Here is a 24,559-nt window from a genome sequence, read left to right as displayed (position 1 = left end):
GTTTTACACATCGGAATATACATTTGATGGTTTTGGGTTTCACAAATCTACAGCAAAAGATTCTTTATCTATGAGTCAACAAGACGACGGGAAGAGATTCCAAAACAGCTACTCTTAGGGTCGATTTCTCGTCCGCATGGAATCTTTAATCCCTGATTTCCCACACGTTTTCAAAGATTAAACTCTACTTCAAATTTGACAAGAGAACGAGAAATTGGTACTTTATGTCTTTTACGCAGAGGACATTGAAATCGTTTGGCTTTTTGCTAAGTTCTCTATGGGAACCGAATATTACAGCGCAGCAGCTGCATCGTTTAGAACAAGAATAACCGGCGTTTGCAATGGATTTAATTAATCCAAAGAGACCGCCACTACACATGCTTCTCCACGTAAATAAACTTCACTTTCGCATACTGATAAAAGTAAAAACCATTTTTTATTTTCACATGACCGGCACGGCGCAAACCACAGGAAAATCGCGTTGTCAGATTAAAACTACGGGAACTAGCATAGCGGAGCATTGGATTAGATGTTTCCATTGACGATCCGTTAATGTTTACTGTTCCTTGGTTTCACGCAGACGACGGACGGCGGAACGCACGGAGGCGGCGGCAGTGGTGGAGTACACCCAGGCGCCACCGGCGACGGTCCTCTTGCAGCGCTTGCAGGACCAGATGCCCACGACGGCGCGCTTCATGGAGTCCTGTGGATGGGATAAATTAGTTAGTAAGCTTATTTAAAACAGATCTCTATATTAGATAGATAGGTGTACATTAGAGTGGTTCGGTTTGGATGCCCAATAAGATTTTGTTAAAGGAAATAGTCAAGGGAAAATTGGGAACAATAATGCCAATGATCGAAATATAGTGTAAGTAATTTAATTTAAGATGAACAAATTAATACAAAATTAAATTCGTTTGAGGAAAATTTAAAAAACAAAAATCTGTATTCCGGTTGAATTATTAGATTTATGGATAGAAAAAACATTGAAATCTTATTGCCTCTTTAGTAATTAATTCTTTGATTACACATGTTTTTGTATTAATCTTTTTAAAGCATTTTAGATATATTATCTAGTTTTATAATTTTTTATATTATCTAGTTTCATAATTGCTGATATATTTCTTATATTTCATATTATCTAGTTTCATAATTGCTGATATATTTTGGCCATAAATTCTATTAATTTCAGTTTGATATCATACATTAATTTTGGCGCTATTTAAGAATTGTCCATTAATAATGTTCCTCATTTTTTTCGCTTTGGGATTGCTTTTTTGGTCCACCCTAAACCACATCCACGTCTGTAGAGACCGCAGCAACTCACCTTTCCGCAGAACGAGCAAGTGTACTTGCTGTGCTGGGTGATTTCCATCTTCTTGACCATCTTACGCAGGGAGGCACCATAACGGGTACCATATTTACCAACGATTCCAACCTTCTTGGTGCGCTTGGCCTGTCAATAATAGAGGGTTACAAATGTGGTTAGTTTGGGGTCAATTCTGGGCGGATTTCAAGGCCCCTCCTACCATTTTGCTGTTGTTTTTGGTGTGTTAAACACAGGAACGATTCGCCAGCAGTGATCTGTGCACGTGGAAAAGAATTAAAGATAAATTTAAAGGCAAAAACGTGGAGCAAAAATTTTGTACACCTACCCGCCGGAAACGAAAAATCGAAAAGAGAGAAAGTGTGACCGTGTAGTGCAATAATACCACAAAAAGCAAACGCGGTAAGGTGGAGAACTTGGCTACCATTTTAGCCATTACTCGAACACAAATTTATCGAGATTTCGGTTCGATTTTATAAATCTCGATTTCATTTTTTAATATATTTTAAAAGAGATAACTTTTTAAGCCTCACATTTAATGTTAATATAGTATTATTCAGAGAATCGGACGATTGTGCTATATTCGTCATGAAAACTAATTTAACTATGTTTACAGTTATTTTTTAAAGTATATTTAAAAAATATTCAAGAATTGTTATTGATGTTACATTTTTAATTGATTTATCGTTTTTCAAAAATAAACCCACCACCCAAAATAGACAATATAAACAAGTTATTTTTCCTTTTTATTTATTTGCCATTAAAACTCCACAGAAACGACCAAAACTTGCTGGTGTTATTCTCACTTGATTATCTAGTTCTACAAAAACTACGTAGACTTTGTAAAATTATATTTCTCTTAAGATTTTCGTAATATTATAAAGGACGTACTAGTATGCCTTAAGCCTTAGACCGATTAAATACGTAATTCAAAATTAACTTATAGGAAAATTTATACACTTCGTTGCCAAAGAAAGAAAACATCGGCGCCATCATAATTTAACAAAATTATTCCGAGACCTAAATAAAATTGCAATTAAAATCGCCAGCTAATCATAACGACCAATATTGAGAACAATGCAATTTTGCGCGAACCAAAATTTTCGACATCGTTCTGCTGACTTTTGCTTTCAATCTAAGTGTTAATAATAAGTATACGCAGTGGTTAACGATGATAGCGGGGACCTCACTTTGGCGTTCGGTTGGCGGCGCTGATCTTCTGCTTCTCGGCGTCCGTGAACTCCAGGATGCTCTCGATGGCCTGCAGATGGCCCTGCGAGTTCTCCTTGTCCGTCAGGAAGTAGAAGATAGCGCTCTTCAGGAATTGCAGCGTAACCTCGGGATCCACATGGGTGCGATTCTTCTGGGCCTCCAGCAGGCGACGGTAAATGGTCTAGATTTTTTACATTTTTGTACATTTTAATCGGGTTAGTTTTTCGGGTGGAGAGAGAGAAAAAGTGCAAGAAGAAGTAGAGAAGATTAGTCAGAATTTGAGAATATTGAAACTCGCAGTTGAAAGTGTGGTTAGTCGTTGAAATCAAATGTATTTACAAAAGGTTCGCTTTAATCGTTGGTAGAGTGCTATGCCATATGAACATTTAGGTTATAATGTTATGTATGTAACACTGAATTGTTTTTTGGGAACGGTTATATGGTTTTTTTCGTTGGGCTTTAATTGGAAGTTAACTTTGAGATGAACCACATGCTAAATGGATCTTAGATAGAGATTAGCTTTAAGTGTGTTTATCTGGTACTCCCGAAATGGGAACTCATCTAGCCGGATGTGAGTGTCATGTGTGGATGATGTTGAACATACCTCTAGTTGTTACCTCTACAAAACACTTTGGTTCGGAAAACAACAAGTACTTACAAAACAGAATAAATACGATATGTTTCGAAATGGAAATTATTAATCGAAGTTATAGTTTCGTAGTTTGGAACCCAATAACCTTACCCTGAATGCGGATGAAAATGCTGGTTAGTCTGGGGGGTGAGAGGTGAGCTGAGGGATTTCTGGATGGTAAGACCCAATGTTCGATATAGCCAATGTGCGTGATCAAATCATAAAATGCAACTAAAAATACTTTTTCGTCTTCTTTTCAGAAAATTTGGCCATAAAAACTCAAGAGTTAGTTAGTTTTGGGAGGATTTTTTTAGGGATATTACAAACCTTACGCGCGCCAAGTACCCACAAAGAAATCGCCTCTTTTGCAGTAAGGAGAGCATTATTACTGCCGCACTCTCTCATTCTGCACTCAGATGCCTACAAAAATAGTTGGTTTTTTGGTTGTTTTACGACAGAAATATTTAAAATTTAGAAAGAGTTGTTGCTTTTTTTTGGTAAATTAAAGTAAAAGTAAGAATACAGAATTAAACCAAGGATAAATACAGAGAAAGAGAGTTAAACTTTAAGTCCAGCATGCAATTGGAAGGGTTCGGAATCGAAACATGAACTGTACTTGGTTACTTGCATGCACTTGCTTGCACTCGCCACACTTCGCACTACGTGACTGTACTTATGGGCTAATCGAACTCGCAACGTAATGGAAATGAAACAAATCAAACGAGTTGAAAGTAAACGATGTTGCATTTAATGTAAGTTTAAATGTGTTGTAATCTTTGCTAGAAAATAATTATATGCAAAATGATCTTAACAGCTAGAAACGGAGTAAAACAGAAAAATGTTTTGCTTGTTTCGTTTAGCGGGCATTTCAATTAAGTGCCGCTTTTCCAGCATGGCAAAGTCAGCCCAATTGAAGTGCCACGCCCACAAGCAAAATATATATGCTATATAGATGAAGCGAATGCGTGTTCTTCTTGTTCTTGTTCTTGTCGCGTTGTGTTCTTGTTGTTCTTGTGATGGTGTCGAGATATGCTGAGATGCCTCACGATGCAACAAAATGCAACACACAAAACAAAACCGAAAATAGGATGAGGAATATATTGAAGAATCTTACGCGTATGTTCTCCAATTCGTCCTGCGTGCTCTGCAGCTGGTGGAGCAGCTCATTAATGGACACCTTGCTCTCCGGCTGACGCTGTGCTAAGTCCAGGGCCTGGAAAAGGTAAGTAGGAATCATGAAGTTTAAGTTTTACTACATTAATTCAAAAGGCCAAGATTAAATGTTATCAAGTTGAGAATTGCCCTTGTCACTTATTTGGGAAAAAATCTTCTTGAAATCAAGATAATGCTTTAAAGTTTGAAAAATAGAGATAAAAGGGGTCTTGATTTGGTTTTTGAGATGAAAAGTTGATTCGATTTTAAGATTGAATTGATCTTGGCTTATTGAGAAAAAATGTTCTTGAAATCAAGATAAAAATGCTCTTAAGTTAGCTTTTCGAGATAAAGCTGTAAAAATATAGAGATGAAAGTGGTCTTGATTTGGTTTTTCAAAATGAAAGTAGCTTTGATTTTAATATTGAATAGATCTTGGCTTAAAGAAAAAAAATGTTCTTGAAATCAAGATAAAAAGGCTTTCAAGTTTGTGTTTGGAGTTAAAGCGATCGTAAAGTAGAGATGAAAGTAGTCTCTATTAGGTTTCTCAAGATAAAATTAGTGTCAATTTCAAGATAGAATCGATTTTGGCTTATTTTTGAAATGGAGAGAATCTTCTTGAAATCACTGAGGGTAATATTTGGTAAAATTTTAAATTTAAAGCTTTCCAAATTATTAAATAAATCTAAACAAATCCATAATCCCACCTGATCCGCTCTAGAAATGCGTTCCGCCTCCTGGCCCTGCTGGTACATGTGCAGGTACATCTTGTTCTGCTTCTCCTCGTGCTCGACCAGCTTGCGCTGCAGATCCTCCAGCTGCCTCTCCAGCTCCCGGATGCGCTGCTTGGCCTGCTCGTAGTCGGGCACCATGTCCGAGTAGCGGGTGTTGCACTCGGCCAGCTTCTGGAGCAGTGCCTCCACCTTGTCATTATGCGACCGCTTAAGATCGCTGGTGGCGTTATCCTGACTCCGGATGAGCTCCTCGATGCGATGCTCGTACATGCGTATCAGTTCCTGCCGCTGCAGCTCGTAGTTCTCCAGATTGCTGGCCACATCGCCACCGGCGCCTCCACAAGCCAACGCCTCCTGTTCGCCATCCGGAGTGGAGCTTCCGCAAGCCTCGCTCTGCGTCTGCGAGTCCTTCGAGTGCACGGAGGACATGGTGAGGTCCTCAAAGTGACCGGAGTCCGCGTAGGAGCTCTGCATCTCCGCCGACATCTGCATGGCCTGCAGTTGCGAGTGATTCACATGCTGCCGGCTGAGATGCCTTGGACTGCCCTTGGCATTGCCCTCGTCCACCATGTCCACGATGGGCGACACATCCTGCGAGGTCTTCAGCTCCGCCTCCCGTACAGTCACCGCATCCGACGAAGCGGATCGCTCCTCGGGCGAACTGAGCGATGCCTTGAACAGTCGCAGCTCCACAACCTCGCGGGTGAGGCGCAGTATCTCCGTATCCTTCTGCTCGAGATCCTGCCGGGCAATGCACAGCAGTTCCTTGAGCCGCCGGATCTGCCGCTGTGCCCGCTGCGTCGGCGTGAGATAGTCCGATCCCACCTGACCCGCGTAGTTGGAGCAGTGCACCACGTACTTCATCTTGCGGCCACTGAAAGTGGTGCCGTTTCTGTAGGGGGATACAAAATATATTTAATAAACATTTTTAAAAATGTTATTAAAAACATTATAATAAAACCTGACAAAATTTGTTTTAATTTAATTTTCTATTAAAACATGATTTTATTCAGAAACCTAGACCAAAGGGTTATCTATTATTTTTTCTTAAGAAAAATTATTTAAATTCCACTATTAAATCTTAAACTAAATAAAAATATTCATAGATAAAAAAAAAATAATTTTATTATATCAGAACTTGTGAAATTTAATTTTAAAAAAATGGAAAAAAAACTTTAAAATCGATTTTTAATGAAAAATAATAAAATAAGAGCTGTATAGAATAAAATCTCTCTTTAAATAAAATATGTTCAGACAAACATTGTAGAGATATTTATAGTATTAATTGTATATCATTAATCAGAACTATAAAACATAATCTTAAAGTATTTAGAAATATTTTTAGTTGACTGCCTAAAATGTGTGGTCAACATAGCTAAACGATTGCCAAGTTCACTGATTTGTGTGGTTAAAAAAAAAGTGAAAGATAAGATAATAAGAGTTAAATGAGTATTTGATAGGTATAGTTAAGAAAGAAAAAAAACCCTATAATGTAATACTAATTGAGGAAATGGTTGTTCTAAAATTTAATTAAAAAAAACCACCCCAATACTTGTAATTAGGGGAAAAGTCTTAGTAAACAGAATTTAATTAAAACCCCAGGCTTCTAATCAAAGCAAATATTACCTGGCCACATAGGGATGCTCGCAGGACATGGTGGAGCGACCCGAGGTGGTGGTGGCAAAGGAGTACATGGAGTCTAGATCATCGTCCAGATAGGTACTAGGTGAATCCGGAGTGACTGGGGGCGTTCTTGGTGAAATCTTGGACTCGTGAAGGGTGGATAGCTTCCCCTTGGCGGCCTTGACGCAGTTTCCCTGGCGAATGCAGGTGTGGGATGGTGGTGATGTCTCTTCTGCAGATCCTAATCCTGGTGCTTTTCCTCCAGTTGCCGGCGTTTGGGGTGTCCTGGGCGAGGACTCCTTCATGCAGGAGGTGCCACTGCTGCTGCTGCTGATGTCACTGCCGCCGTTCAACTTGAGAGACTGCAAGATTGAAGATTAGAGATTGGCGATTGGAGAGATGGAGGATGAAAGGCCGGAGACTGCGATTAGTAACTAAACTATCTATCGCCGTTGTGGTGGCTGCCCCTCGATCGCTTAATCTTTTTTCTTATTTTTTTTACACTCTTGTTTCACTCTTTAGCTATTTTCTAATTTTGTTGCGTGGTCGCTGCTCAGTCGTGCATGGATTATTTGTGAGATATTCGCAAAAAAAAAATGGAGAAAAAAAATAACAAGACATAGCCGCGTAAAATGCAGGGTAAACCAATTCGCATTTGCAACGCCCCTAAAAGCAATTTGTTGCCATACATTTAACAAAACATTTTTCGGTTTGTATTCGCATTCGCTTTGCTTACTTTCATTGCGGCGATCTTTCTCTATTTCTCTCTAAATCTCAAGATCCCCTCCCTTTAGCAGCAGCATTTTTGTGGTCAATTAACCGCTCATTAGTCTGGGCTTCAAAGGGGGCATTTAGTATTTTGCATTTAGCTAGTTAGCCGACTAACTTAAATCGTGGCTGCGTCGATTAAATCATTAAATTTCTCAGCATTTTCTATGCATAATTTTTGTAAATTAACTTGGTGGAAAGTAAACAAAGAAGCTTAAAAACTAGAGCGAAATCATTTATAAACTTTTTCTGCAAAAAACTAATAATCTATAAATACAAAACTGCTGCTAAAAATTTTAAGAATCGATGCAAGAGCTCGAACCATTAAGCTAGAATTACACACAAAACACAACGGGATCAACTCGATATGCGCATGGTAAATTTTTGTTATTTATACGCATATCGATTTCACTAAGCATTTTCCCATGGTTAGGTAGCTTAGGGCTAGGAAATAATTAAGCACCTAGTTATTTGGTTAGCAAGACCTAGCAATTAATAAATCTATTAAAAATAGATAAATGTACTCAGCTGTTTGTGAAGAAAATGCATCCTTTTTTATCGAATCGTCACTACAAAATTTGCAACACTTGGTATATGGACTTAAAAATCTTAAAAGTACACTTGCCATGGTGCCACTAGTATACAATGTATGCCTAATACAAATTGAAATAGCCAAAAAAAATAATAAATCAAATGATAGGAAATGCAAATAAATACTGATTCTGATTTTAGATTTTATAAAAATTCCCGTAAGTAATTATCCTATTAAATTAAGTATTTAAACTAACCCTTTCAATGGAAATGCCACGAAAGAAAAAAGTTCATTGACTGGCACTGCATTGATTCTTTTGTTGTCCCCGATGTGAAGTGATTTAGGAACCACTGGCCCATTTGTAAAGCCCCTTTTTTTTCTGCCACACTGACCAACTCATCAGTTGGTTGATTGAATGGCCCATGGTATCTGGACAAATCTGTTTAACTGCCTCTTGCATTCTCTCTCTACTCTTTGTATGCCACATGTATTCACGTTTATTTCATAATCAGTAATGAGTTTCTTGCTCTATTTAATTGCCCAAGTTCTGGGGAATACTTCACGGCATTTCTGGAATGGCCAGGCCAAAAAGAAACTGTTTACGCACGGCTAAGCAATGGTTAAAAAACCAGTCTGGGAAAGGGAATATAAATAATAATAATAGTAAGAGAGCTTGTTAACCGGGCCAAACCCCCTTTGCCACATAATAATAACCTCCCGTTTACATTACGCACTTAAGCCATCGTCTTAAAGCCATCAAAGAGTCACGTTTCAAGCATTTTAACCTGGCTTATACGGCGCTCAGGTGCCATCAATTAAGCTGCTGACTAAGAAAATCAATGACTTTGATTCCGAATGGAGGAGATGGGCGGCAGACACAATGCAGGTGAGAACATCGGACCAAACTCACGTAATGGCCAATTCAGCCCACTTGGCTCTTGGCCAAGTTCTGCTCTTCTGGTCACGTGTTGGCAATCGCTTTTCGCCATTGTGGGAATGTTTGTTTTGGCCAAGTTTTTGGCTAAAATATAAAAAGGACTACAGTAATTTTGCCTACTTTTCAGGGTCGAAAAAGGGAGGGAAATTAAAGGGGATGGATGGTAAAGGATTATAGATTTTTTCTGTAATTTAGTGATGTAAAAATGAATATCCAATGATTGTAATTTAAATTACTTTAACAAATTAGTGAAATAATTTTTAAAAAAAGTTTATTTCTTTGTAAATTAATTTTAGATAATAAAAAATAATTTATTTCTCTAACAATACTAATATGGTCTTTTAAAAAACCTCAAGAATTTACAATCAAAATTCTTTTACCTCAAAAAGTGTGATATAAACTCTCTTTGAATTTATATAAACTCGTCTGTACCTAAAAAATCGTATAAATCATCCCTAATTGGTGTTTTTTCATAAGCTCAAAATAAATAAAAAAATGTTGTACAAACTTGTTTACAAAAGCTTACAAAGGTTTTTAAAAAGAAAGCTTGAGAATAAACTTTTTTTTGTAAATTTACTCAATTATTTTGTAACTTGTATATAAAATGCATTCTCCTCACTTTGCTTTTCTCTATGCACACAAATTACGCATTCACACGTGCCACTTCCTTACTACCCCCAAAAAAACCACACTTTTCACTGGAACATTTCCGTCATAATTAGAACGTAGAGCGTCGAAAATCAATAACAATTATGAATAAATAATGCAAAAGGGCCAACGAACTTCCACTTTTAATGATGGCTTTAAATATACCCATAGGTGTATGGTGGAGTCCAAGGCGCGTAATTACCATTTATGAGCCATGGCTCCAAGTTGTGTTGTCTTCAATTAAAATTGCTCGCACCGTACTTAGTGTAGGTACTGGGATATATTAAAAAGGCGAAGGAAAAAACCGAGAATTAAGGGCAAAATGCACGCTTGAATTGTTTAAGCCAGAAGGTTTTTAAATTTTTTTTTAACAATATCAGAGAGCCGAACCGCGAATCTTCTGAACGCGGTGAGTATAAAAAATCAACTGAAAGGCAAATCACTTGGCCAAGAAGCGAAGAGAGCGAAAAAGACGAAGAAGATACAAAAAAAAGGTGGTTAAAAACAGAGGCGGGAGAGTGGAGCAGGGGGAGGGGGTCTCAAAAGCTGCGCACTTGCATTTCCTGTTCTCTCTCAACCCCCGCAAATCACAAGAAAACCCAAACAAACCGAAAATCAGCTGTTTCCTAGGTACAATTTGGCAAAACGGAACAAGCGGAAGTGGAAACGAAACAGCTGGTAAAAAGCAAGGGAGGGGGGAGATTTGGGGGGTCTTGAGGTTGAGAAGGTGAAGCGTGTGTAAGGTAAGCTGTGTTTGTCTTCACCTTTCTTTTTTCTCTTTCTCTCTCTTTCACCCCAGTATTATGCAAACTCAGCTTTGGGTTTATTTTTTGTTCCCTACCGTACAGACTTATGTATATAGTATATCTGGTTTAATGATCGCTGTCGGTGGGAAGAGTACAACCTGTAAGCTGCGTGTCATCACGACAGCTCGAAAAGTGCAAGTGACAAAATGGCATTACCCAGCTAAATCAATTATAACTTTCCAGGAAACTTAAATCCATAATCACAAAACAATACTTTTATGAACTTGGCGAAACCTGAAGAAGTGATAGATATTATGAAACATGATAATATTTTATGAGTATTTTTTATTCCTAGATATTGAGGAAATGATATCAGCAAATTCTAGAATATTTCTTAACCCATAAGATCTAAGACCATATAACTAATTCATTATCTTTTAAATCCCAAATTTTGTGTATGATAATACTTATTTCCGATATATTTTGTTTCCATTATCCATATTTAAATTCAATATCATACAACTATCCGAAAAATAACAAAAAGTGACAAAGCAAATGGAATAGAGATTAGATTTATAGAGTACAGACACTCCTTTCCTTAATAAACAACTCGGAAATTAATCTACTACAAAGTTTGTACTTGTTTTTTTTCATAGCAGTCAAATTCTAAATTTATTCTTGAAATAATTTTGACTATCATTTAGCCAAAAAAAAATGAATACACCTAAGTTTATATACACACAAAAAAATTTGCTTGGTAAAATTGACCAACAAAGATAGTTACGTAACTATTAAAATAGTTACGAGTATTTTGTTTTTGCTTTGGGTTTGTGTCTTTGCTAATTGTGTGTATTTTGTTGTTGTGAAATGACTATTTACTTAGTAGAATTGACAATTTTGCTGGTTGGGGCCTGTTTGACAATTATTACAGTTGATTTTACCAAGATTTTTTTTTGTGTGTAGACATTCTTCTATAACAGTATAGAATAAGCTTATGAGGTAAGCAAATGTACATATTTTGAAGTGGGAGTGTAAGAAGACCGCTCCTAAATTCCCGGAAAATGCCTTTAGCGCTCCCCAGATAGTTTCGTAATATTCCCTGTACTTCCGACTACGAGTGCGTGCTAACACCCCACCCATCCCTTAACCTGTAACCTTTTACCACCCCCAATAGCGAGGGCGGTTCTTCGACTAAAAGTTACATAGGTCAGCAGCGGCAAGTGAAAATCAATACGAAATACGATATACGACTTAGCTTACCAGATTTCGCGGTTTTCCGTTGGCCATATTGCTGTTCGTCACTTTCGGACCTTCCAACTCGTCTTCAGCCAGGGAAAGAATTTGAGTGGCGTTGCATAGGGCATGGCTTACAGAGGATTCCGAATCCGCCGCCTTCGAAACCTCCACTTCCGGTTCCTGCTCCGTTTTGTGGCCTAAATTGCTCCAGCTGCGATTACGCCTCAAATGGACCGGTTGCGAACGCGATTTCTGGCCGGATGGGATCGCCGTGAGCTTGGCGCGCGAACTGAATCCGCCTCCGCCGGCTGGCCAGTGTTCAGGTCGTAAACCCAGCTCCGATGAGGGGTTCCCGCGCAGGCGCAGAGAGGCGGAACGCCGGAAATGGGCCACCGAAGGATGTGGAATGCGTGTGGGAGTTGTGGATGCCGTGTGGGTGGTGGTTTCCGTATCCTCCACGGGCCCGTTGTCCTTCTCCAACGGCAATGACGTCTCCAGTTGCAGCGACGTCATCATCTCTGCACAGAGAACAATTATAGCAAGGTTAGAAAGGTTTTTTCTCAAGTAATTTCCTGAAAAATAATTAAAAAGTAGGTACACCCAAAAAAAATCGATACGAAACATAGATCGATTAATTTTAAATTGATATGCGGCCCCGTAAATTCGATATGCTTGAAAAGAGGTTTTTGTTAAAACGATATGCGATAAAAAAAAATGTTCATGTGCATTTTTGTGTGTATACAATAAAAGAAAATAAATTAGAACATCACTACAAAAGTAAAAAACTATCAACAATATAATAATTTATTTTCTTATACAAATATACTTAATTATAAGAATATAATTTAGTTTATCCCTATAAAATCTTAATACAAATCTTATAACATAAACTAATAAGCATTTAATACTTAATAACTTGTTCAGTTACAGTAAAATACTTCCTTAAATCGAGACCATTATAGTTTTCTTTAATTAGATAATAATTGTATGTTTTCTCAGTGTACCCATTCAGAAAGTGAAATGCTAAGTTATGCCTAAGAAAATGAGCTGAATGCAAATTGAGCTCAAATCAATTTCTAATCATTGGTTGCACTTTCAAAATGTAAGCAATTTTATAATTGAATGCCTCAGATAAACGACTTCATTATCTTAAACGCTCCTCGGGGTAATTAAAACTTTCTTCAGTCCGCAATTAATAATTATGATCGTACCCATATTGTATACTCCATCCCGCTCGCCAATAGTTGCACTGATTTGCTGGGCAAATCCAAAATGAAAAGTGAAATTAAAGCAGTTTCCCAGACATGCAACTCTCAGTTTTTTTTATTTTTTTTTTCCCTGCAGATAATTACGAAATTTGTTTTTGAGATCTTTTTCGCTTGCGGTTCGGTTTCTTCTGCGGTGTCAATGGATCTGGCTGTTCTCGTTTCAAAAAGAAAAACCAACACGATCTTAAAGGTCTTCGGGTTAGAAGAGCTACAAGCACCTGCGAAAATTTATATGACACTTTGAAAAGGCTATAAGCAATTTCTTTTTAATTTTTTTTCGGCGATATCAGCAATTTAATGTGATATCAGACGCGAAATCTTTGATAAGGTTGGGTTGGTCAAATCGATTGGAATTAAGTTGCTAAACTTGAAGTCTATTAAAATATTAAACAGCTTAAAAGATTTCTAATTTCATTTTAGTATTAAGTGTGAAAACAAGTAAATAAATTAGTAAAAAGTAACATGTAACATGTAAAATTGCATAGTAAGTATATTTTTATTTGTCAACAAAAACAATATAAAATGTATTTATCTTTTAATTTATTTATTTTTTTAAATGTTTAGTTCAATGTTCGTTAATCTGTTTTAGTTGTAAGCTTAAAGCCCCTTTTATTTTTTAATTTCTTGTAATTTTCGTAAATCTCTGGAAAGAGCTCCAAAACATTTTCCCCATAATAACAAAGAATAACAAATGACTGAAACCAAAATAATTGTTTTACTCATCTGGCCCTTATTATCTTCTCTTCTCTTCTCTGCTTTAAAATCCCCTTCCCCATTTTTGGTAGCAATTAGAGCAACTATCATTGTAAAGTATTTCCGCTCATTTCTTTTAAACTCAAACAGCTTCAACAAAATTGTTCAGTTTTGGGAGGTTTTGGTTTTGGGTTGAGATAGGCCATAAAAGGTCAATTTCACAGCTGAACAAACGTGTTTTTCTCCTCGTTTTGTTTCACTTCACTGTAATACCGTCTTTACATTTTTTTGCCACGTTTTTTGTAACCAGATTGAGTGCATTCACGGCATTTCTTTCGAACGGGATTGATTTAAACGTTGACAAGGTCAATGGATAGCGCTTAAGATACTCAAGTCAGATGTGAAAATATTTAATCAATGGCGAAATGGAGCACGTTTCTTTTGTTTTCGGTGCCTAAGTAAATACCAGGCAGCTGTTTAAGTAATTAAATGTAACGTTCTTGAGTACTACACAGTGCAAAATCATTTGAAGAGTTCACTAGCCTTTAAATTATAAGAAAAAAAGTGTTAACTTATAGGGAAAAATTAAAATTTAAGAACTAAAATCTAAAAATCAAGATAAAAATTTGTATAGATTTTTTAACATTAAATTTCCACAATATTAATTTTTCTTGTGTACCTCTAAAACACTCCCCCTGTAAAAAAGCTCTCTAAATTCCCCTCTCTCACTTATCAACAAGAACAATTTTGTGGCCGTGTTTTCGTGATAAGAGTTCCAAAGCCAACAACAAAATCACAAATCGACACAAATATGTCGCTCTCAGCTGAAATTCGCCACCTTTCAGCTAGAAATATTAACAAAATTATTAAAAATACCTGAAGTTAGCTACGCTGTCGGCAATTAAGTGCACTATTTACTAGCAATTTGTATGCAAATAATTGCAGAAATCTTTAACAGAACACCGAGCGGCAAAACGTTCAACCGAGCGCGAAAAATCCAACAATATTTAACTTTAAGTTTAACAACAATTGTGGTGCGCGTGCTGAAGGCGAGCGACAAAATGCAACTGAGGCTGAAAAACTGAAAAGCTGAAAAGCCGAGCGGCGAATGGAAAAGTCTGTTGGCAGATGGAAAAACTATTGTTCAATTAACAAAGCGAGACGGAAAATGGAGTAGTCGTAGTCCGAGTGTTGCAATCGTCGGGATTTTTGGATTTTGTAGCCGGTGTATGTCGTCTTTCCACCTTTTTGATGGCATTTTAAACGAATTTTCGGGGCTGGGAAGCTCCATCTCAATCTGAATCTCCAGGTGAAAGGCAAATATAAAAGCGACCGCAAAAGGCAAAAGGTTTTCGGTGCAATTAATTGGCACAATAAAAACAAAGGCGGCTATATGCATTGTGTACTTGCCCAAATTGTTTCGCTTTTGCTGGCGAAGACCTCATTTCCCATGGCATTTTGCGGGCGGATGGTGCATTATAAATTTTGCGGTGTTCGGTCTTGCGGAAAGTCTTAGTTTTCCTCAGCTCACTCAACTTGCAACCGCAATTGTACTTAAAGTTGTACAAAAAATTAACCAATGGAATGCACTTTTGTCGGCATTTCGGCGTTCTTTGAGTTATTTTTGCCGATATTACTTGAAACTATTTGAATTTGCCGCCAATAATTGTTATCGATTTTTGAAATATATATCGATTTTAAGAAATGTACATGACCAGTGTTGACAACTAGCAAACCGAAAAATAGCTAAATAACCTCGTAAAAAGTCGACAATTAAAAAAAAAATAATTATCAATTATTAAAATTTAAATAATTTGCTTAAAATCATTTTAACTTAATGAAATTCAAAGTTTTTGTAGTTCGAAAAACTGTAATAAAAAAATTTTATTAAAAAAACCTAATATATTAAGTTATATTTAGATTTTAGATTTAGATTTTACAAATTGACACTTTTCCTAGAGGTAACTTTATTGCTCATTCATTTGTATGTGATTGAAACCAAAACAAACAAATAACACAGGAACACAAAATTAAACTTTGTGAAATTTCCACGAACCATTTCAAGTTTTCCATGATATTTGGGTGCTCCTGAGTAAAAGTCCCATACAATATTATTTTCCATCACCTACAGGTTCCGCGGTATAGCTAAGAATACAAAAAACCGATGTTTGCCGACATTTTGAATTACGTGGCCTATATAATTGGACCAACCTTTATTATTTTCGGTAGGACCTACTCTCAATACATCAAGGCATTCCTAAAAAATAGTCCCCATTGTGAACCATTGCCCATGTCTTTGGAATTCGACGCCAAAGTTGAAAATCCCAAAATTGTAGAGATTTTTCTGATGGAAAAACAATTCTGAGGATTAAATCTTGAATGGAAGTAATTTTAACTATTCATTGTATCTATTGTTCATTGTATGCTTTAATTTCGGTTTAAAGCGTTTTCATGAGAACATTTTATTGGATTTCTTATACTAATAAAACCGATTTTTTTATTTCATTATCTACTCCTAAATGTTGTCAAATTTTGAATAAGTCATGGCAACCTCTAGAACTAAGAAACTAAAATACGTTCACTGAACATACACAGAGAAATGTAAATGTTTACTCCCATTCTGTAGGATGCCTTGACTTTTTTAAAATTTGACAACATTTAGGAGTAGATAATGAAATAAAAAAAACGGTTTTATTAGTATAATAAATCCAATAAAAAATATTCTCATGAAATCGCTTTAAACCGAAATTAAAGCATACAATGAACAATAGATACAATGAATAGTTAAAATTACTTCCATTCAAGATTTAATCCTCAGAATTGTTTTTCCATCAGAAAAATCTCTACAATTTTGGGATTTTCAACTTTGGCGTCGAATTCCAAAGACATGGGCAATGGTTCACAATGGGGACTATTTTTTAGGAATGCCTTGATGTATTGAGAGTAGGTCCTACCGAAAATAATAAAGGTTGGTCCAATTATATAGGCCACGTAATTCAAAATGTCGGCAAACATCGGTTTTTTGTATTCTTAGCTATACCGCGGAACCTGTAGGTGATGGAAAATAATTTTGTATGGGACTTTTACTCAGGAGCACCCAAATATCATGGAAAACTTGAAATGGTTCGTGGAAATTTTTGGCTGTGTACCTGTGTAATTTATACATTAAAAAAACATTTATCAAACTAAAGCAGCGGTCGGCACACACATACGTTGACATTTTGTTTTATATTTGTGTGAGTAATTTGCACTGGGCAGCTCATCGATGTGTGTGTGCAGACCGCTGTTTTACGTTGTACATGTGCGAGCAGCGCGCCGGCAGAACAAAACCCTATGCTCACTTAATAGGGCGCTGCCGACCGCTGAACTAAAGTGAAGAAATATTTAATGTCTAAATAAAGCTAGTTTTGGCGGTAAATCCCCCGAACTGTCATCTCCTCCCTCCGATAGCTTTTCGATAGCCCGCCCGCGATACAACACTGCTGCGAGTATTACTTGCAATTCTGCAAACTCAAACGAGACGGCTTTGTGTTTTTTGTTGCTGCTTTCGGCGAGGAACGTAAATTACACGTAAAGCAGTAGGAAGTAGGTTCTATAAGTCTAGAATACAGAGTGTCTACGAAACCCCAGAGGTGAGTACTTACATTAGTCAGCGCTTTTCGATTCTTACTAACTGAAGTCTGGATCCTCCTCGATTAGCCGCATAAAATGGATCGCTTGCTACGTCTTGGAGGCGCCATGCCACAGGCTGCCCCGCCCACAGATGCGCCCGTCGTGGACACCGCCGAGCAGGTGTACATCTCATCCTTGGCCCTGCTCAAGATGCTCAAGCACGGACGCGCCGGCGTTCCCATGGAGGTGATGGGTCTCATGTTGGGCGAATTCGTGGACGACTACACGGTGCAGGTCATCGATGTCTTTGCCATGCCCCAAACGGGCACAGGAGTCTCGGTGGAGGCCGTGGATCCCGTCTTCCAGGCCAAGATGTTGGACATGCTGAAGCAGACGGGTCGACCTGAGATGGTCGTCGGTTGGTATCACTCCCATCCCGGTTTTGGCTGCTGGCTCTCCGGCGTGGACATCAATACGCAGCAATCCTTCGAAGCTTTGTCCGAACGAGCCGTTGCCGTCGTCGTGGATCCCATTCAGTCGGTCAAGGGCAAGGTGGTCATCGATGCCTTCCGCCTGATCAATCCCAATATGCTGGTTTTGGGACAAGAGCCTCGGCAAACGACCTCCAATTTGGGTCACCTGCAGAAGCCATCGGTGCAGGCGCTGATCCATGGACTGAATCGCCACTACTACTCGATCAGCATCAACTACCGCAAGAACGAGCTGGAGCAGAAGATGCTCCTCAATCTGCACAAAAAGTCCTGGAAGGATGGCCTCACGTTGTCCGACTACAACGAGCATTGTTCTATCAACGAGGACACCGTCGCCGAGATGCTCGACCTGGCCAAGAATTACAACAAGGTGGGTTGCAGTGATGATTCATTCAATTTCAAAGATATACCTCAATTAACCGCCTTTTTCTTTCTTTCAGTCGCTGGAGGACGAGGAGAAAATGACGCCCGAACAGCTGGCGATCAAGAATGTGGGCAAACAGGACCCCAAACGGCATTTGGAGGAGAAGGTGGACAAGGTCATGCAGAACAATATTGTGCAGTGTCTGGGCGCCATGCTGGACACCATAGTCTTTAAGTAAAATTTTGCATTTGCTTTCCTCAAACGATTTACCCCCCTCATCCCACAAACCCGCTAAGCTAATCGTATTAAAAGATAAAAACAGCTTTTGTTTAGAGCAAAGTTTTACACAAAGGGAATTTCGTTTTGTTTTTGAAAAAAACTTTATTTTTGAGAACATGAGTTTTTATATTTGCTGCTTAATTTTTTGGCAGAGCCAAAATCTTGAAACGCATCCAATCCTTTATTTAAGAACGTTTAGTCAACGAAAATGGTCACATTGCAAAAGAGAATTTCATATAATTTTGTCAGATTTGTTTGACCGGCAATTTTTCCGCGAATTTCACTGAGCAAATTAAGATTTCTTATCACTTTCTCGAATAAGATGACGGAAACAAGACAATTTATTTTTATAATCTCAATTTTTTTGGGCTATGTAGTAGCTACTACAAATCCCAATCTCGAAATCTTCAACTGCATGGTTGGTGAAATGGATGATAAAGGCAAGCCGTGCCAGAATTTCTACAATTCCTCCCAAAAGAATCTTGAATGGGAGGAATCGTCACCGACGGTAAACGCCCAGTTTGAAAACCTATTCGATGGACTGAAGGACCAAGCTTTTGAGGAGCACAGCTTGGAGGAGAAAGTCCGACGATTCTACAAAATTTGTCTGGCGTCGTCGCAATCAAAAGGTCTCTTAAGGTATTTCAAACTGGTTCCACCGGGTGAAAACCTATCTTGGCCCTTTCTTACAAACCAAGGAAGTGAGTGGCCCAAAGAGAAGTTTCAATGGATGGAGACACTGGGAAGACTTCGTCGATATGGCTTAAATGACGTCATGTTTGGAATGAACGTACTACTGGATAAGGAAAGTGGCCAACCCATAGTGGTTTTAAAAAGAGCGTATAACTTCGAGTTCCGATTCCTCGAATCCCTACTCCGTCTTGGCCTGTCCACCGAATTGGCAAAGGAAATAGCCCCTCTGGATGAGGCCCTTCAAAAGCTGTTTGCATCAGATAAACAGTGGGAGGATGAGCAGGAAAATACTAGTCTAGGTAAACGGATTAGTCTAAAAGAACTGGAACATTATGGAGTGCTCCTAACCAAATATCTGGAGATTGTGTTTAATCGCCCGTTTTCGCCGGACTTTGAAGTGCAGATAGAGAATCTCTACTATATGATGAGACTCCAGGAATTATTAACCTCCGTCGACAGCCAGGTGGTGGCCCATTACCTCACTGCACGCTTCCAGTTTTATGTTATGTTTACCCTAGGAAAATCCAGACATGGTGGAAGCGACTCTTGTGTGAATGTCATGCGCTTTTGCCTCGAATTCGCCAGCAATCTTTTATACGAGGAACGGATTTTGGGACGCAGAAAGTTCCGTAGCTACCTGAACCAGGCCGGAAAGGTATTTGAAGCCATGCGTAATCAGTTTATTATCAGATTGGAAAGGAACTCCCTAAACCTGAAGACCCCTGAGATAGCTTACCTGCAAAACCGCTTGAAGAGCTTGTCTTTGAGCATTGGAAATCTCCCCGGAAAAGGCGGACACCGCCGGTTTGTAACTAATTATTATAAGGATCTGGAGTTTGATCTTGACGAGGATCTGGAGGCAGCCCACCTGAAGATTTTGAAGCACCGAACGAATATTGAATTAAGCCTTCTGGTCGATCCAGTTGCCAAGAGCAAACGGTACATCCTCTATTCCTATCCCATCTCAAATGAATTTTTCACAACTGCTAATAATGAAAACACAATTTATCTGGCTTACGACCTTCTAGCGGATTCTTCTTTTGATCCTGAAGCTCATGAGATTTTCAAGATGATTCCCTTGGCAATCCGCCTTGGGGTTAATATGTTCAAAGGTTTAGATATCGGTAATTGCAAACGGCATAAAGTCAATTTATTCCACATGTTCGATGATAACCATGTTATAAAAGGAAGTCCTACTTGTAAAAACTTATGGAGTCAAGAACGATCGAAGAGTTTGCGCGAAGAGAGTCTTGTCATTCTCAATTTGGCCCACGAAGCCTATTTCGCAGAGGGTTCCAAGTTCAGCCAGAGGCAACTCAACTTCACCACCATGTCTTTAAGGGAGTTGTTCTTCTTTAGATTTGGACAGAGCCAGTTTGGTAAACATTTGTATTTTAGGAGCGATTTTGTTAAGGGCGGACCGCCCAGCAATTCAGTGACAATGCTACCTGCTTTTGTTCAGGCCTTTAACTGTCCGGATCCTGGGAAATTTCCCATCCAGTCTGAAGATGTATAATATTAGAATATCTATTGTTAATGTTCTTAAATAGGAAAATATGCTGCCTACCTCATGGTACCCAGTGTGATTCAATGGAATATATATATGATATACGAAATGCGATCAAAAAATGTTGTATATAAATAGAGACATTAAAAAGAAACAGAACAGACTTCTTAAAACTCAAAACGAATAGTTTTGATAACCGATCTAAGGGATAAATCGATAATTTTATGCTGCCAATAGCTACACTCAATATTTTTTTGTTTTTGACATTCAATGGATTAATAACGATAAAAAAACTTTTACAAAAAAATGATTCGATTTTATTAGAACATTGTTTATTTATTACTTATCTGTAAGTATAGATAGACCTAAGAACTAAGCGGCGGCAGCTGCTGCTGAGGGATTCCGATTCCGCTTCCCCGCCTCCATTTCTCCTCCTCCCCCTCGAAGCGACAGCTGTGGGTTGATGTTTTTCCCGCCGCCGCCGCTGCTGCTGCTTTTCCAATCCAAGATGGCGGCCAGGGGCATTTAGGCCCGCTCACCGCGGATGCGTCTGGCCAGCTGGATGTCCTTGGGCATGATGGTGACGCGCTTGGCATGAATGGCGCACAGATTGGTGTCCTCGAAGAGGCCGACCAAATACGCCTCGCTGGCTTCCTGTGAATTGCGTAGTAGAGATACCCATTATTACATGAACATGTGAAATGAAAGGGAGGGGGAGCACCCCTGACCGAACATTACCTGCAAAGCTCCGATGGCCGCCGACTGGAAGCGCAGATCGGTCTTGAAATCCTGGGCAATTTCACGCACCAGACGCTGGAAGGGCAGCTTGCGGATGAGCAGCTCCGTGGACTTCTGGTAGCGACGAATCTCACGAAGGGCCACAGTTCCAGGGCGATAGCGATGTGGCTTCTTGACACCTCCGGTGGAGGGAGCCGATTTGCGGGCCGCCTTGGTGGCCAATTGCTTGCGGGGCGCCTTGCCACCGGTCGATTTACGGGCTGTTTGCTTGGTACGAGCCATTTTTCACTTGCTTAAATTCGGTCTCCAAAATTAGTTTAGTTACAATGACGGAATTGACAGTTGATCGAACTCTACTGTACGAGATTTTCACGACGAATGAATGGCGAAAGGGAGGGACGGGGTTTACGCGCGGTTTGCCGAGTGTGACCGCACTGTGGAAATGCGTTGAGGGGGTTCCTCTATTTGTTCCAGCTGTTCGGGAAAATCCTATTCGTAGAGAGTTCGAGAACAACCCAGAAAGTTTTTAATTATTTCCAACTCACTAGCTCTTTATGTCCAGATGCGGGAAATATATACTGAGATAATTTTGAACAATTTTATATTATTATAATTATGATCAAGCTTTTAAGGCTTTCTTTTTATTTTGATTTATTTTAAATTAAATAAATTATTTTAGTTCTGGGATATTAATTCATTTGAATACGTTTTGGGTTTTTTAAACAGTTGAATGGCTGATTTTAAAAATATTACAGAGAAAGAACCAAAATGAAATGAAACAAATGCGAAATATTAGTATTCAAAATGTTAAATTAATTTACATATTATTATATATCTTTAGTTATATTCATTAGTGAGCTGTGGTCGATTATTTAGTATCCAAAATGATTAATTTAGTTTAATTTATCTAGTACTTATCTTTAGTTATATATCATTAAAAAGCTGTGGTCGATTTTTTAAAATTAAAATTGAATTAATTTAGAAATTTAATCGTCAAAGAAAATACTCTATTATTTAATTATCGATAGTATAATCGATAGCTCAACATTCTCCCACCTCTAGTCGAAAGTTCAAAACATAGCGGGACTTTCAATGGTCACATTAACTGAAAAACCATCGTGCTAAAGCTTGTATTTTCCACAATTTCTTGGTTGGTTTGGAGGTAACTTAATACACAAAAAAGCTTGTAATTTGACAAAACCTTTTGATTGCACAATGGCCGACTACGAGTATGGAATCTGTCCGTATGACGACACCCACCGCATCATGCTCTTCCGGATGCCCAAGCACATCGTAAAGTGCGAGAAGAACTACCACGGACCGCCGTTGAAGACCTGCAAATACAACGCCACGCACCGCGTTCGCGACATGGAGGAGCACCTCAAGGAGTGTCCCTACTATCTCCAAAGTTTGGACAACGAAGCTGTCCAGATGGCCCTCACCACTCGCATTGCGCCCATGCTGGAAGATGGTCATGATGTCAGCACACCACTCTAGATTCTAGACTAAGATTATCCAGACAACCCAATATACCAATATACAATGTATATGATCCATTAAAAGCTTCTTGAAGAAGCCCTATTCATATGTAAAACCATCTTTCCTTCGATTACCATCATGTTATGATTAAAATACATTTACGCTGAGAGTCTTAAACTAGAGAAGCAAAAGTTTTGGTATTTACAATTGCACAAAGCCTGGTGTCATTTTCAATACATTCGTCTGGCGTTCAAAACATTTGCAGGCACTTTTCCACAACTATTTACAGACTAAGATTAAGTCTAGGACTAGTTACACCATATCGAGGTCCGATTCGGCCGCCTCCTCGTCGAGCAGCTTCCTTTTGTCCGTTGACCTGGCGCCGGCATCGCTCAAATTGGCCAGCGGACGCACCTTGCCGAGATTAACCACCGGACTCTGGGTGTACAGATAGATGGCATAGGACACCACCGCGATGGCCAGCGCGGTGTTCATGTAGATGGGTATGGAGAAGAGGAAGTAGCACAGGACAGCCGTGAAGAGCAGCTCCAAGGCGCTGGCAAAGGTCTTCAGTATGGAGTTCATGTACTTAAGGAAGAAACTCGTGACAATGCCAATCGCCGCATTGTTTACAATGATAATCAGCACGCTGAAGCGCATGATGCTGCTTAGATTCTGTGGACTGAAGGCGTCCAGGAGCTCGCCGCGCAGCAGGAGGATGGCAGCATTGCAGACAATCGAATCCAGATACATAAACACATTCTGCACAAAGATATTAACATCGGCGCCCTTATCCTTCAGCAGATATTCGTTATAAACGCCAGCTAGGCAAGAACAGATAGTCTGTGCCAATATAAAAACGGCACTCAGACTGAAATCAAATCCAGACATATTCTTGCCATGAATTTGAGCATTACTAGCCGTTCGATTGAGTGATTGCTGTTGCTGTATAGCTGCCGATTCGCTATCATCATTGGTATCGCTGTAGAAACTCCCGAAATCGATCTGTTTCATCATGCAGCCCAGTGTGAGTAGTATCAGGGAGATCCACTGCCGTTGCGACAGGTACTTCTTGAAGATAATTTGAAACAGTATGCCGGTGACGACGACGCGCAGCTGCAGCAGCAGATAATACGTGGTGGGGTCAAACGTGGCCAAGTTGACGAAGGCCAAATTGTTGTACAGGCAGTAGAGGAAGGCGGGCACCATGTACAGGGCCAAAACATTGCGATCCTTGTGCACATCCCGCACCAAAGAGCGTAGATTGTGGCTGCAAAAAGGATCAACAAAGGATTAGTTGGGTAATAAAGGGGATTCCCTCTACATAACTACTAACTCCCGGCAGTACAGGCAGGTGGAAACAATCAGCTTAAAGACCTCGGTGAGCAGAACAACCGTGACGGTGTTATAACCATAGGAATTATTCGATTCCTGGGAAGCTGTGACAAAGATGCCTGAAAAAAAGACGAAAAATTAGGGTGCGGCTTAGCCTTAATTTAAAGCTCCCTGCAAGGGATTACATACCCTGCCCTATAAATAGGGACATGTACAGCAGAAAGATCACAAATGTGAGTTTGGTGGGGAACAATTCACGCCAATTAGTGGACATCTTGGCGATCTACGATTTGCCAGCGTTGCGTTTCGAATGAGAGACCGAAACTGAAGTAAGACGTCTGAAAACTTCACCCACTTCAAATCGCAGCTCTAGCCCCTTGGCAACGGCTATCAGTTCCGCTTTTGTCGTGGCAAAGAGACCCAGTTTTCGGTGTTCCAGGAAATGGAATTTCTTTCAGTTTCGGTCGTTTTTATCTGATAAACAAAAGTGTATTTTGGGGGGCCCTTTTTTTTATCGCTCGCCCGAACAGCTGACGCAGGGCAGTGTTTTTAAC

The 24,559-nt window shown here is 39.2% G+C and overlaps 7 protein-coding genes across 13 annotated transcripts; 3 read left to right on the top strand and 4 right to left on the bottom strand.

Annotated features, from left to right (window-relative positions):
* Positions 1 to 411: 411 nt before the first annotated feature.
* RpL37A (ribosomal protein L37A) lies at positions 412 to 1,590 on the bottom strand. Its single transcript, XM_017140419.3, has 3 exons — positions 1,530 to 1,590; positions 1,328 to 1,456; positions 412 to 703 (listed from the first exon to the last, which is right to left on the bottom strand). The coding sequence occupies exons 1-3, from the start codon at positions 1,530 to 1,532 to the stop codon at positions 557 to 559; spliced, it is 279 nt and encodes a 92-aa protein (XP_016995908.1). The 5' UTR covers positions 1,533 to 1,590; the 3' UTR covers positions 412 to 556.
* Positions 1,591 to 2,060: 470 nt separating this feature from the next.
* qtc (quick-to-court) lies at positions 2,061 to 14,561 on the bottom strand. Of its 7 annotated transcripts, XM_044395083.2 has the most exons (8): positions 14,384 to 14,561; positions 11,571 to 12,064; positions 6,683 to 7,041; positions 5,030 to 5,948; positions 4,285 to 4,383; positions 3,498 to 3,590; positions 2,518 to 2,720; positions 2,061 to 2,462 (listed from the first exon to the last, which is right to left on the bottom strand). In XM_044395083.2, the coding sequence occupies exons 2-8, from the start codon at positions 12,060 to 12,062 to the stop codon at positions 2,381 to 2,383; spliced, it is 2,247 nt and encodes a 748-aa protein (XP_044251018.1). In that variant the 5' UTR covers positions 12,063 to 12,064; positions 14,384 to 14,561; the 3' UTR covers positions 2,061 to 2,380. The 7 variants fall into 7 exon arrangements, with proteins under 7 accessions (XP_044251018.1, XP_070067888.1, XP_070067881.1 ...); XM_070211787.1 differs by lacking the exons at positions 11,571 to 12,064; positions 14,384 to 14,561 and adding an exon at positions 9,767 to 9,963; XM_070211780.1 differs by lacking the exons at positions 11,571 to 12,064; positions 14,384 to 14,561 and adding an exon at positions 8,073 to 8,155.
* A 2,417-nt stretch (positions 14,562 to 16,978) lies between these two features.
* On the top strand, positions 16,979 to 18,330 carry Rpn11 (regulatory particle non-ATPase 11). Its single transcript, XM_017140432.3, has 3 exons — positions 16,979 to 17,139; positions 17,207 to 17,980; positions 18,051 to 18,330. Exons 2-3 carry the CDS (start codon positions 17,216 to 17,218, stop codon positions 18,210 to 18,212), a joined length of 927 nt encoding a protein of 308 aa, XP_016995921.1. The 5' UTR covers positions 16,979 to 17,139; positions 17,207 to 17,215; the 3' UTR covers positions 18,213 to 18,330.
* Positions 18,331 to 18,458: 128 nt separating this feature from the next.
* On the top strand, positions 18,459 to 20,710 carry Nepl3 (Neprilysin-like 3). The gene has a single exon (XM_017140375.3). It carries the CDS (start codon positions 18,576 to 18,578, stop codon positions 20,460 to 20,462), a length of 1,887 nt encoding a protein of 628 aa, XP_016995864.2. The 5' UTR covers positions 18,459 to 18,575; the 3' UTR covers positions 20,463 to 20,710.
* A 37-nt stretch (positions 20,711 to 20,747) lies between these two features.
* On the bottom strand, positions 20,748 to 21,587 carry His3.3A (Histone H3.3A). Its single transcript, XM_017140438.3, has 2 exons — positions 21,192 to 21,587; positions 20,748 to 21,107 (listed from the first exon to the last, which is right to left on the bottom strand). The coding sequence occupies exons 1-2, from the start codon at positions 21,471 to 21,473 to the stop codon at positions 20,979 to 20,981; spliced, it is 411 nt and encodes a 136-aa protein (XP_016995927.1). The 5' UTR covers positions 21,474 to 21,587; the 3' UTR covers positions 20,748 to 20,978.
* A 680-nt stretch (positions 21,588 to 22,267) lies between these two features.
* On the top strand, positions 22,268 to 22,778 carry LOC108056579 (gametocyte-specific factor 1). The gene has a single exon (XM_017140400.3). It carries the CDS (start codon positions 22,407 to 22,409, stop codon positions 22,686 to 22,688), a length of 282 nt encoding a protein of 93 aa, XP_016995889.2. The 5' UTR covers positions 22,268 to 22,406; the 3' UTR covers positions 22,689 to 22,778.
* senju (UDP-galactose transporter senju) lies at positions 22,773 to 24,349 on the bottom strand. The gene is made up of 3 exons (XM_017140391.3): positions 24,195 to 24,349; positions 24,007 to 24,124; positions 22,773 to 23,940 (listed from the first exon to the last, which is right to left on the bottom strand). Exons 1-3 carry the CDS (start codon positions 24,277 to 24,279, stop codon positions 22,983 to 22,985), a joined length of 1,161 nt encoding a protein of 386 aa, XP_016995880.2. The 5' UTR covers positions 24,280 to 24,349; the 3' UTR covers positions 22,773 to 22,982.
* Between the last annotated feature and the right edge of the window lie 210 nt (positions 24,350 to 24,559).

The sequence above is a fragment of the Drosophila takahashii genome, chromosome 2L, assembly GCF_030179915.1.
Source record: "Drosophila takahashii strain IR98-3 E-12201 chromosome 2L, DtakHiC1v2, whole genome shotgun sequence".
In the NCBI taxonomy this organism is placed as follows: domain Eukaryota; kingdom Metazoa; phylum Arthropoda; class Insecta; order Diptera; family Drosophilidae; genus Drosophila; species Drosophila takahashii.
Note: the sequence above shows the minus strand (reverse complement) of the source record. Positions and strands in the feature narration are given on the sequence as shown.